Source organism: Geotrypetes seraphini, chromosome 13, assembly GCF_902459505.1.
Source record: "Geotrypetes seraphini chromosome 13, aGeoSer1.1, whole genome shotgun sequence".
Taxonomy (NCBI): Eukaryota; Metazoa; Chordata; class Amphibia; order Gymnophiona; family Dermophiidae; genus Geotrypetes; species Geotrypetes seraphini.
The window spans coordinates 455,827-469,317 of record NC_047096.1 but is presented as its reverse complement, the minus strand read 5'-3'; the positions used below and the strand labels follow the sequence as shown (position 1 = coordinate 469,317).

At 48.0% G+C, this 13,491-nt stretch overlaps 1 protein-coding gene across 2 annotated transcripts in view; it reads left to right on the top strand.

Moving 5' to 3' along the window:
- AHCYL1 (adenosylhomocysteinase like 1) overlaps positions 1-12,951 on the top strand; it is an 89,792-nt gene extending 76,841 nt beyond the window's left edge. For both annotated transcript variants that reach the window (XM_033918955.1, XM_033918954.1), the window contains exon 17: positions 10,987-12,951. In XM_033918955.1, coding sequence (XP_033774846.1) covers positions 10,987-10,993 — 7 coding nt within the window. In that variant the 3' untranslated portion in view covers positions 10,994-12,951. The remainder of the gene's footprint in view (positions 1-10,986) is intronic.
- Positions 12,952-13,491: the final 540 nt, after the last annotated feature.

The window sequence follows — 13,491 nt, the reverse complement described above, 5'->3', positions numbered from 1 at the left end:
AAATAATGAGAAATATGAAAATACCATTTTATTGGACTAATCCCCTTAAGCTCGGTCCTCATCCCCACAAACCACCTGATTCCATCCACACAAGCCTTGAATTGTTTTATATTGAACTTATTATATTAAAGTATAAAAAGAAACAATATTCTGTACAATTGTCAATTTATAAATCAGTGTCTTCTCCCCACTCTCTCTTCTCCATTTCCCTTCAGCGTCCTCAGCCCACTCTCTCTCTACTTTCCTTCAGCGCACGCACATAAAAACAAGCAAGTAATTTTATATCATTTTCATTCTATTCATTCATAGAAATTAAAGTCTAAATAATACCAGTCACATAACAAAACATGATTTTACAAAAATAATTCCCTTCAGTCAAGCCTGCAAGGATTACTAGATGTCTTTCAGCAGCTCCCCTCCCTCCCTCCCTGTTACCTTCGTGGCCAAGTCAAAATGATCTACCAACAATAAAATTTAAAAAACACAAAGCACATTGTACGCAGAGAAAATGTTAATTATCATTTATATTCCGCGGGTTTTCAGAGGTCAAGGCAGATGACTTTATGCAATGTCACCTCAGTAACAACTATACAAAAATAGACAAATATATCCCCTCCCTTTTTATTAAACCGCGATAACGTTTTTTAGCGCAGGGAGCTCACTGAATGCCCCACGCTGCTCTCGACGCTCCCTGCGCTAAAAACTGCTATTGCAGTTTAGTAAAAGGGGCCCATAGTGCAAAATATAGACATCATATATAAATTCTCAAAACGGACACATTTTGATCACTAAATTGAAATTCATTTTTCCTACCTTTATGTTTGGTAATTTCATCAGTCTCTGGTTGCACTTTATTCTTCTGACTGTGCATCCAATATTTCTTCCCTTCTTTCAGCCTCCTGTATGCTTCCTGTCCTCCAGACTTCATTCCCTCCCCCAACTTTTTCTTTGTTTCATCCTGTCCCCTTCTTTCTTTCTCTCTCCATGCCCCCTTTCTTTCTCTATGTCTGTCTTTCTCTCTCTTTCCCATGCCCCATTTTTTTTCTTTATTTCACCCTGCCCCCTTTCTTTCTTTCTGGATCCCTGTCCCCCCCCCTTGCTTTCTGGTTCCCTGGCTCCCCCCCTTTCTTTCTTTCTCCCTTCCCTCCCCCATGCCACCGCCGCTACCACCACCGCCGGGAAAAGGCTGCCACTGGCCATCGGAAACAGGCCGGCGCCAAATTTGCCCTCTTCCTTTTCCTGCGGGCCGACCAACTCTGGCTGCCCGACGTCAATTCTAACGTCGGAGAGGACGTTCCGGGCCAGCCAGGCAGCGATTGGCTGGCCCAGAACGTCCTCTCCAATGTCAGAATTGACGTCGGATGGCTAGAGTTGCTCGGCTCGGGGAAGAGAAGCAGCAGGGAGGGAGAATTCGGCACCGGCTTCTTTCTTTCCCCGGCGGCAGCCTATTCCCCGGTAAGTGGCCAGCTGAACACCCCCTCGGGCCTTGCACCTGGGGCGGACCGCTCCCCCGCCCCCCCCTTGGTACGCCACTGTTACTGCTAAATATAAGCGATAGCTGCATAACTCCCAGCAGGTTGCTCAGTATCCCAGTATTCACTGCCAATACTTGGATAGGGGCTAGCATTGAATATCCAAGTCTAATTCAGATACTGGTAGCCTGCATACTGTGATGGGGAGTTGAAGTCAGCAGAAAACAGGCCTCAATCCTCATCACTGTACCCAGCCAAGCGGTTGCCTGGAGAGGTTTTCTACAATTCAAAAATAAAGCTTCTTTATCCACTCCTAATTCCAGGGATATGTGAGCAAAACAAACACTAGGTGTTATCACTTCAAACCAAGTCAGTTCAAGTTCATGAAATCAAAATCACAAAACAGGATTCACATTATCACTTTCAGCTGTTGCAAAACACAGTTTAATACAGCTTTCACAAATATATACCGTGGATAAGTGTAAAGTGATGCATGTTGGTAACAAAAATCTCATGCATGAATACAGGATGTCCGGGGTGGTACTTGGAGAGACCTCCCAGGAAAGGGACTTGGGAATTCTGATCGACAAGTCGATGAAGCCGTCCACACAATGTGTGGTAGTGGCGAAAAGGGCAAACAGAATGCTAGGAATGATAAAGAAGGGGATCACGAACAGATTGGAGAAGGTTATCATGCCGCTGTTCCGGGCCATGGTGCGCCCTCACCTGGAGTAATGTGTACAGCACTGGTTGCCGTACATAAAGAAGGAGGGTCCAGAGAAGAGTGACTAAGATGGTTAAGGGGTTGGAGGAGCTGCCGTACAGTGAAAGATTAGAGAACTGGGCCACTTTCTGGATCAACACAAGTCAGTCACACTCATTTCCCTAGACCTTTCAGCTGCATTTGATACAGTAGATTATCAACTCTTGCTTCAAAGACTGTCTGCGTCCGGGATCTCTAATCAAATTCTCCAATGGTTCACTTCATATTTTATAAACTGCACCGCTGTTGTCTCCTTTAATAACTACATTTCTTCTTCTATACAAAACAGCTTTGGTATTCCGCAAGGGTCTATACTGTCCCCATTGCTCTTCAATATTTACCTGGTTCCTTTACTCACCCTCGGTCAATCTAGCGGCCTTACTGCTTACGCGGATGATATTCAGATTATTTGCCCTATTGACGCAAGCAGTTCAGAAGACATTAGACTTCTTAATTCTAAACTAGTTAAAGTTTGTCAGTGGCGTCATGGGAATATGCTGTCATTCAGTATATCAAAAACTAAATGTCTTCTCTTTCCATGGAAAGAGAACATTCAGCTTAGACATCCCATTACAATAAATAACACCCCTATTTCGTCTGTATCTTCCATTAAAATCTTGGGTGTAATAATAGATGATAAACTGTGTTATTGCCAACAAATCAGTGCCATAATAAAGAATTATTTCATTAGACTAAGAATGATCCGATCATTGGCGAATAGCCTGGACCCTCCCATCTCTCAACATTTTAATTCATTCCCTCATCATATCCAAACTCGACTATTGTAATGCACTGTACAAGGGTATCTATCAAAAAGATATCCGCCGGTTACAATTGATACAAAATACAGCCATAAAAATTATTGCAAAGAAGAAAAAATTTGACCATGTCACTCCACCGATAAAATCCGCTCATTGGCTACCAATCCCACACTGTATCATTTATAAGATAGCACTTATCTCTTTTAAATCTTTAGGCCTTTATTCATAAGCTCCTTATCTTGCATGAACCTCCTCGCAGTACCTTCTCCATGTACCATCATTGAAAATTATTGGCTTACATCGGGCTACTTCCTTTGCAGATACTGCTCCTACGTTGTGGAACTCCTTACTTCTATATATCAGGAAGGAGAAAAATTTAGCCAAATTTAAGGGAAATTTAAAAACTTACTTTTTCCAGGATGCCTATGACTCCTAAACATATCTTAAATATGGTCAGATTTCTTTGATAATTCTAACTGCATCCCCTTCCTATTGTGGTCTCCCTTTATTGTATTTTTTCTTAAAATTTGTAGTTCTCCCACCTTTCTTACCTGTTTCTGTTAGTCAAATGTTTGTTCAGTGGAAATCTGTCAAATTATGTCTCCCTCCTTTTAATATAACTTGTAAAACGCTTAGAAATCTTGATTTGCGTTTAATCAAAATTTTTTTTCCAATAAAAGTTTTATTTAGACAACAGCAGTAGCGAAATCACAGAACCTCATAGAGGAAGCGCCTGAGGCACTACCAACATAATAAACAAGAGCAAAATCCCAAACTATACAAGCAAAAGCTAAAGAACCCCCACAACACAGCAAAATCCCCCACCCCCCACCCTCCCACAGGGACAAAGCAGTGAACCCAAACCACAAAGAAGGAGAAAAGGGTCTCCATGTACCAAGAAAAGAGAAGAAAGGGGAATCAGAACACCCAAACACAAAACCCCCCAGGTCCCAATCTCAACTCCCAACTCCAAACCCACAAGCATCCCTCACAAAATAGACTCCCTGAAGCGGTGCCAAATACGAGCATAGCCATGCAATTTACCATGCTGCATAGCCGTCAGCTGCCAGTTGAGCAAGCGCTGCTCCACCAAAGGCCACGAGGGAGCCTGCACTTGATTCCAAGAGGAAGCCAATTTACAAAACAGTCGTTTAATCAAAATTTTAATCCATTTGAAACTTGATTAGCATGGGTGCAGTCACCAGCCCTCTGTTCCAGCACCCCATTCACAACAGAGTTCATTGCACAGTTATTTTGGACACACATTGGGAAGCTCCCTAGTTCATTTGGATGGTGAGTTGCTCCATGGAAGCGTGCTGATCAGCCCGGACCAACCTATGCAGCTGACATTCATCTCTCACATCAATAGCTCGTGCTGCCCCAGTCACCACATCAGGTCGTATTTATCCACTCACAGTGCACTTTAACCACAGCAGCCTGTGAACAATTCATAAACTCTGCCGTTTCTGAAATGCTGCCGCCCTTGGCTCGATAGCCGATGATCATGCCTTTTTCAGTGTCAGATAAATCATGCTTCTTTAGCACTCTCCAGACCAGTAGAGGTTAACTTTACGAATGGGTATATATCTAATCATGACCAGCAGGTGGAGACTGAAAACAAAACTTTGGGACAGTATATCCTAGCCCCTCCTCTCTATTTCCCCCAGTCTTCTTTCAGTCTCCAGCAGGTGTTGATGTGATCTGTACCCATCTCCCTTGGTAGGGCTGTTGGAATTTGTTTATGGGGTTTATTGTCCCTGTTTTTGGCCGGACGGAGCTTGGGCGGACTCTGTTTGGGGGTTCGTCCGACCTCGGGGGTGTCAAACCCGGCGGGTCACGAGCGGGGTCCCTCCCCCCACTTCCTCCACCTCCCCACATTTTTTTAGAGGAGCCTCAGCAGTAAGCCTTGCCCCCTAAATCAAGCAAGGCATATTGCTTCGAGAGCCTGTGGAGTCTGTTCTGTAAAAAAAAAAAAAAAAAAATCCTGAGGTAGTGCTGGTCTGAAGGGTTGTTTCCCTTTAAGAAAACTGTATTTTACTGTATTTTTTCATGTAACCGGCACTTTTTTCTAGCTAGGTCGCGTATGGAGCAATTGTGCCCTTCTCCGGGGGAGTAGGACACAAATTTAGTCCAGCCGCGAGGCACTCGCGGCCGGCCTGAACTCGGCGGTTTGGGTCGGTGAGGTGGTGGAGCTCCGTCGGCAGCGGCTGCAGGCGCCCAGAGCTCCCCGCCGATGGTGCCTCGCGAGTCGGCAGGGAACGGTGGGGAAGCCCGGTCTTCTCTGTCCGCCCACGGAGGGAATCCCCGAGCCGCCGACGGTCGGGTTTTAGAGGATTCCCTCTCAGCTGATTTTTTGACAGCTGATGCCGGCTTGCCTGCTTTAGCGGCTGAGACTATTCAGGTTTCTCAGCCGCTTCAGGCTATGGAGGGAGCTTTTTTGGCGGGAAAACCGCCATCTTCTCTGTCTGGCCCCTCCATTTTGTCTTCCACCTCAGGTGACCTTCCCCCTGTTTTGACTATGCAGGGGCAAGGTTCTGCTGGGTCCCCTGCTGTGGCAGGGAGTCCCTTGGGACCCTCGGGGGGGTTTTCTCCTGAATTTTTCTTTTCTTTATGCAGAGCCTATTTTCAGGCGGCTGGGGGTCCCGGTTGCGCCCAGGGGGTTTCGGGGGGTGGGGTTTCCTCCGCGCTCCCTGCGGCTTTGCCTCTCTCGTCTGACGTGACGTCCCCTCCGCCGCCTCCCTTGTCCAAGCGTCCGCGGGTGTCGTGGGACGAGTCTTTGTGGTCGGAGGAACGTGTCGGTCTGGAGGAGGACCTGGACCCTTCGGAGGAATTCCAGGACTCTCTGGAGGGGACGGAAGCTGGCGGCGGGTTGTCGGATTTCCCGTTCTCCAGTGACGAGGCGTCCGTGGTGCGTCTTTTACAGAAAGATGAGCTGCCTGACCTTATTCAGCAGGTTTCTGCGGTTTTGCATTTTGAGGACGCGCCGCCGGAGACTCCGCGTGTGGGGGACCCCCTGTTACGGGGGATCCGTTCCGTTTCCCGCTCTTTTCCTATGCATCAGGATATTCGGGATATTATTCTGGAGCAGTGGAAAACGCCGGAGATGCCGTTTCGGCTGGCGCGCAGCATGGCTCGCCTGTATCCCATTCCTGAAGGGGATCGGGCTACGTTAGCTTCGCCAGTCGTGGATGCGGTGGTCTCGGCAATTTCCAAGCGGCATACCGTGCCTGTTGAGGGCGGTTCTGCCTTGCGGGACTCTGAGGAGCGCAAATTGGAGAACATCCTTAAGCAAAATTTTCAGGTCTCTGCCTTTGGGGTCCAGGCGGCTATTTGTGGGGGACTGGTCGCTCGCGCCGTGTTTCGGTGGGCGGAGCGGGTCTTGGATCGAGAGTCTGACGACTGGTCTCTGGTGGATCAGGAGGTAGCGAAGATTGAGATGGCGGCCTCATTCCTCTCAGATGCTCTCTATGACTTGGTGCGGATCTCGGCTAAGTCTATGGCTTTTGGCGTGGCCGCAAGGCGTGTGTTGTGGCTGCGCGCTTGGGCGGCGGATGCTGCGTCCTAAACTAAGCTTACTAAATTTCCCTTTCGGGGGTCGTTTTTATTTGGAGAGGACTTGGATAAGTTGAATCAGACTCTGTCGGACTCGAAAGTTCCCCGTCTGCCGGAGGACCGTGCCCGCCCGGCGTCTCGGGGAGGTGCGGCCCGGGGGCGTTTGCTGGAATTTCGCAAGTATCGCCCTGGGCGTGGGGGCTGCTTCTTTCCAGTCTCCGGGGTTTTCCCGGGGTCGGTTCTTCCAGCGCATGCAGCCCTTTCGGGGGGCCCGTCGGGGGGCAGGGAATCCCTCCGCCGGTTCCCCCGCTTCCCGTCCTGCGCAATGACTCCTTGCCGGCGCCCCCTTTGGTTCCGGTGGGGGGCCCGGCTGCGCAAATTTTTCCCCAAATGGGCCGAGATCACGTCCGATCAGTGGGTCCTTGAGGTGGTGCGGGCCGGTTACGCTCTGGAGTTCACCCGCTCTCTGCCGGACCTTTTTCTCGCTTCTCCATGTCAGACTCCATGGAAGACGCAGGCTTTTCGTCAGATCCTTTGTGGTGGCCATAAAGGAGGGGACCTTTCGGCCCATCCTGGATTTGAAAGGGATCAACAGAGCTCTCAAGATTCCGTCTTTCCGCATGGAAACGCTGTGGTCGGTCATTCTGGCGGTTCAGCCGGGGGAGTTTCTTACGTCTCTCGAGCTGACGGAGGCCTACGTGCAGGTTCCAATTCGGGCCTCTCATCAGCGCTTCCTTCGCTTTGCGATCTTGGGGCGGCACTTTCAGTTCGGTGCGCTTCCCTTTGGTCTGGCCACGGCTCCTCGGACGTTCACCAAGGTAATGGTGGTCGTCGCGGCAGCCTTGCGGTCGGTGGGCATCCTGGTTCACCCCTACCTGGACGACTGGTTGATTCGGGCAAAGTCGTTGCAGGAGAGCTCCCGGGTTACGGCTCGGGTGGTGGAGTTTCTCCGGTCGCTGGGCTGGGTGGTCAACCTTTCCAAGAGTCGGTTGGTCCCGGCTCAGCGTCTGGAGTGCCTTGGGGTTATGTTCGACACCTCCTTGGGGTAGGTCTTCCTTCCAGAGGCCCGGGTGAGCAAATTGCAATCTCAGATTCGCCTGCTTTTGGCGTCCCGGGGTCCTCGGGCGCAGGATTTCCTCCAAGTCCTGGGGTCAATGGCGGCGTCCCTGGACGTGGTGAGGTGGGCGCGGGCCCACATGCGTCCTCTTCAGTATGCTCTGCTCCGGAGGTGGTCTCCCCGGAGGCAAGATTTGGATGTTCCGGTTCCCCTGCGAGGCTTGGCGCGCTGCAGTCTGCGCTGGTGGCTCCGGACCCCTCACCTGGTTCAGGGGGTGGGTCTGGATCTCCCGCGGTGGACGGTGCTCCTTACGGATGCGAGTCTCCTCGGTTGGGGGGCTCAGTTTATGGGCCACTCAGCTCGGGGCACCTGGTCCACGGAGGAGGCCTCCTGGTCGATCAACGTGTTGGAGACCAGAGCGGTCAGGCTGGCGCTGTTAGCTTTCCACTCCCTTTTGCTGGGCAAGTCGGTCAGAGTCCTGTCGGACAATGCCACGGCGGTGGCTTATGTCAATCGTCAGGGGGGCACCAAGAGCACTCCTGTGGCGCAGGAGGCGGCTCGGCTCATGGTTTGGGCGGAGTCCCCTCTGCTGGACCTCTCGGCCTCTCATATAGCCGGAGTAGAAAATGTTCAGGCAGACTTCCTCAGTCGGCACTTTCTAGATCCAGGAGAGTGGTGTCTCGGCGCCGAGGCGTTTCAGTTGATAGTGCAGGCTTGGGGGCAGCCCCTGATGGACCTGATGGCCACGGGTGGCAATGCCAAAGTGCCCCGCTTCTTCAGTCGTCGCGGGGACGGTCTGGCCGAGGGTCTGGATGCTCTGGTCCAGCAGTGGCCAACGGAGGGACTGTTGTATGTGTTCCCTCCTTGGCCGCTGGTGGGCAGAGTACTTCTTCGCATTGTTCACCATCCGAGTTTGGTGGTGCTGGTGGCGCCGGATTGGCCTCGCAGTCCATGGTATGCGGATCTGGTGAGGCACCTGGTGACGGATCCTCTTCCTCTGCCTCTCTCGGACGACCTTCTGATGCAGGGTCCCATTCCCATGTTCGACCCGTCTCCCTTCTGTCTTACGGCGTGGCTCTTAAAGGGGTCGCCTTAGCAAGAAGGGATATTCAGACAAGGTGATCTCTACACTGTTGGGGTCCCGGAGGCTTTCTACCTCTCGGGCTTATGTGCGGGTTTGGCGTCTATTTGAGGAATGGTGTCGGGCGCGGGGAGTGACCTCTTTTCGCGCTTCTCTGCCTATCATTCTAGAGTTCTTGCAGGATGGCCTGGATAGAGGCCTGGCTTGGTCTTCTCTCCGGGTTCACCTTGAGGCCCTGTCGGCCTTTCGAGGGTTGGTGTCAGGTCAGCGTTTATCGGCTCTTCCTGATGTGATTCGATTTTTGCGGGCGGCCAAGTTGCTTAGGCCTCCCCTACAGCCCTCGGTTCCCTCTTGGGATCTTAATCTGGTTCTCTCTGTTTTGGTGCGTCCGCCTTTCGAGCCCTTGGACGTCTGTTCTTTGAAGGACCTTACTTTGAAGGCGGTCTTTTTGGTGGCCATTACGTCTGCTAGGCGTGTTTCTGAGCTACAGGCTTTCTCTTGTAGGGCTCCCTTCTTGGAGTTTTCTAGGGAGCGGGTCGTCTTGCGGCCTGTTCCTTCCTTTCTGCCGAAGGTTGTTTCTCCTTTTCATGTCTATCAATCGGTGGTTCTCCCGGTCTTGGGTGGTCGGGAGGGCTCTTCTGAGCAACGGCAGCTGCGCAAGTTGGATGTCGGTCGGGTCCTTCGCTCTTATGTGCAGCGGACCCAGGAATTCCGGAAGTCCGATCATCTCTTTGTCCTCCTGGCTGGTCCTCGTCGGGGAGCTGGCGCTTCTAAGGCTACTATTGCGCGCTGGATCAAGGAGACGATTGCTTCCGCTTATCTTCTGAAACAGCAGCCTGTTCCGGAGTTTCTCAAGGCTCATTCCACTCGGGGTCAGGCGGCTTCTTGGGCTGAGTCGTCGCTCGTGCCTCCAGTGGATATTTGTAAGGCTGCGGTTTGGTCCTCCTTGCATTCCTTTGTTCGTCATTATCGGGTTGATGTGCAGGCGCGTCGGGACGCGGTGTTCGGTGAGCGTGTACTGGTATCGGCCCTTCGGGGGTCCCGCCCGTGAGAGGGACTGCTTTGGTACGTCCCATTCGTAAAGTTAACCTCTACTGGTCTGGAGAGTGCTAAAGAAGGAGAAATTAGGTTCTTACCTGCTAATTTACTTTCTTTTAGCTTCTCCAGACCAGTAGAGGTCCCCACCCTGTCTGTTGTTGTTGTTGTTGGGGCTGTTGCGCGGGCAGTTTTTGGTTTTTGCTGCGGGTTCTAGTATTTTTCTAGGGCCGGGGAGAATTGAAGAACAGCGGCTGTGGCTCGGCTGGCTTAGCTGGCGAGCTGTGGGGACATTCTTCCTTCGGGAATTTCTCCTCTGCATTTTCCAACAGCATTTTTGGGTATGTTATTTGTTACTCCTTTCGGAGTATTGTGTTTTCTCTCTGTTTTTTGTCCAGTTCTTGGTTCTGCTTGGCTATTCGGCAGACTGAGGGAAATAGAGAGGAGGGGCTAGGATATACTGTCCCAAAGTTTTGTTTTCAGTCTCCACCTGCTGGTCATGATTAGATATATACCCATTCGTAAAGTTAACCTCTACTGGTCTGGAGAAGCTAAAAGAAAGTAAATTAGCAGGTAAGAACCTAATTTCTCCTTTTTCCTCCATGACAGTCACAGTTGCTATATTGGCAATTTGCTGATATCCCACCTTATATAACCACAAAGTCTGTTCTTGACACCTGCATTTGTTCATTGTCTGTGCATCCCTGACATCGGAGGTAGGCAGTGGTCATAATAATGTGACTCGACCATGTAGTTGCTTGGTGGCTCCATTATGGAGTCTGGAATCCAGAGCATGTTTTCTGTACCAGGATAGTTCCCCTCCCTCCTCTTGTTTGCACAACAGCAGCAAGCAGGAACAGCTGAGGGAAGGAGGGTTTTTTCCCCCTAGTGTATGTTCTAGAATAAAGAGAGAAGGCAGGAGAATCAGCCGTTTCCTTCCCTCCTCCCATCCTGCTGTAGTCTTGCTGCTCACTGACTGCATTCTTTACGCAGCACAGAAGCAGCAAGAGATAAAGTTCAGCTCTGGAGTTTGTTGTTGATTATGAATATGTGTTGGCAATCAGCCTGGCTGAAGACCATCAGATTGGCCCATCTGTCCTACGTGCCGAAGGATCCAATCAATGAAATGACCAATGTGATGGGACTTTCCTTGTTGAAGGTCCAGAAAAGAGTTGAAGTTTTTGGAGCCTGAAATCATGTAACAGTGTGCTGCATTGTGGTTTCTGGTGACAATGTTCTGACTTGTTATTTTTCTTTATTTGTAGATACTAACGCCGCACATTGAAGGATAAGTTGTCTCCAGTGACACCAGACTACTTTCCAGAGGGAAATGTTATGTTTTATTCCATTAGTTTGCTGTTTATAATTTCTGTCTCTCTTATTTTTGTCTGATTTGTCTGTTATCTCACCTTGTAACTGCAGGGCATTCATTTTCTGTGTTTTGATCTCTGAAGCGTTGAAGCATTTGTATCATGTCTGTCTGGTCTCACCTCACAATTGTGACTCACTTGCCTGTCTGTCACATGATTTCATTGTTAGTTTTATCTTGTTTGCACAGGATTTTTTTTTTTTTTTGATTCAGGCTATTGGGCATATTTTTTGTCTTAAATTGTGATTCCATTTTTGGGACCTCCCCCTGCAGTTGCTAAGGAAATTCTACTTGGCTTTGAGACTGCTGCAGGGGACAACCTTTGGCCAAGTATGTTGGGGATAGGATGCCATACATGTTTCATTCTTTTCTTTTTCCTGTGTAACTGTGACTGATCAAGGAGATGCTATGCATATTCTTTATTCTCTTTTAAGGATAATGCCCATTTCAGCGCAAATGAAGAAAGTGCTTTACAAATAGGTCTTTTGCTTGAATGGTTCCCTGATGGAACATTAATAAGGTTTCATATTTCTGGCTCATGAGGTCTAGCTATGTTTAAAACCAGATTAATGAATTATTTATATGAAAACTGCCACCATCTGCCCAGCTAATAGTACGTGTGGCCTCCACAGCACATGAATCTTTAGCAAGATTGTGACGTGGACTTAATTCCCAGGGAGGTGTTTAGGCGAACAGGAAAACCCCCCCGAATGAGTACATGATGATTTCAGAAGCACAGTTCTCAACAAAAGCTTAAACATTCCTGGTCAAATTGTGAATCCCTGAAATGAGCAAAAGCTTACAAATCTTCGCAGTCCAAAATTAAATATCTTTCTATAGATGTTAATACATACTGTATGTAGTTACCATCCATTTACATTTTGTTACAATGCCTTGGCTGCAATTTTAGGTTGTGAGCCCACGAGGGACAGGGAAAATACATCCAGGGAAAAAAGGCATGAGCTAAATGCATGTATAAAGAAACAAATTAACTCAAAATAAGAAAGCAATGAAAATGGCAGATGCAAAAGTTAGGAAATATAAGGAAAGGAAGAGAATAAAACAAATACATCTGTACGTAATTAGACCGCACCTTGAGCATAGATATGAGGTTAGAGTTCTTGAAGGGAAAATATGATTGAGATCTATAAACTTTTGAATGGAGTGGAACAGGTGAACGTGAATCAACCGTGGTGGTCAAACAAAGAGATGGAAAACGAACTGCAAGGAAAACTTTATTGGGAAATAACCCAACACAGCAAAGAGTGCCTGCATTAGGAGACTAAAACATATATGCAAACATATATAAATACATGTACAGCTTTAAAAATAAATAATAGTACTATCAATCAAAAAATAATCTTAAAATCAAAAATAAATGAGAAAATGACAATGGACCACTTGTCTGACCAAGGAGCGGCAATTCTTAGGCTCTTAACGTTCAAAGCATGAAGGCAGTAAAAAAGTCAATAAGTTCTCAGAGCATGGTACTGGGGTTTAAGAAAGGATTGGACAATTTCCTGCTGGAAAAGGGGATAGAGGGGTATAGATAGAGGTTTACTGCACAGGTCCTGGACCTGTTGGGCCGCCGCGTGAGCGGACTGCTGGGCGCGATGGACCTCAGGTCTGACCCAGCGGAGGCATTGCTTATGTTCTTATGTTGTAACCTGATAATTGAAAACTTGTGTGAAACATCGCAATACAATAATATCAGTTAAATCATAAAATTTTTGTGAAGCGGGGTATCCTCAGTGTGAGAGGTCAGTGAAGGGAGAAAATTCTCCAGCGCTTTACACAAGACAAAGGTTAACCAACCTCTGCAGCACACCATCATGGGATACCTCACAAGTGCTCAACTGAAATTGTGAACATTTAAACAGTGATTAAGAATATAAATCACACAAGTGAACAATTAATCAGGGTTCATCCCTGATTGATTGTTCACTTGTGTGATTTATATTCTTTATCACTTTTTTACTGCCTTCATGTTTGAGTGTCTTTTGAAGTTTCTCTGGCAGTCTTCTTTTGGAGATTTTGTACTGCTTATGTTCTTAACATTGTGAAAGTTTGGGATGCCACCTAAAATTAAACTGTATTGGATAAAAATGGTTGGGAGAAAGCTAAAATTTACAACTCTATAATACGTTCAAAGATGTGAAAGAAACTTCAAAATTAAGATCAACCTAAGAATAAATTAAAATTTTAATTTAAAAATAAATGAGTAAGGTATAATAGATTCAAAAGTAATCACTACAATCAACTCTTATGCTAAAACATTAAGTTCGATGATATTTATTAACTTTTTAAAATCACAAATAGCAGAACATCCACCAAGGCACCAACAAAAGCCAGGTTTTCTACATCAGTCTGACAAAAAGAATCCAACAAACCTCAGACTTTA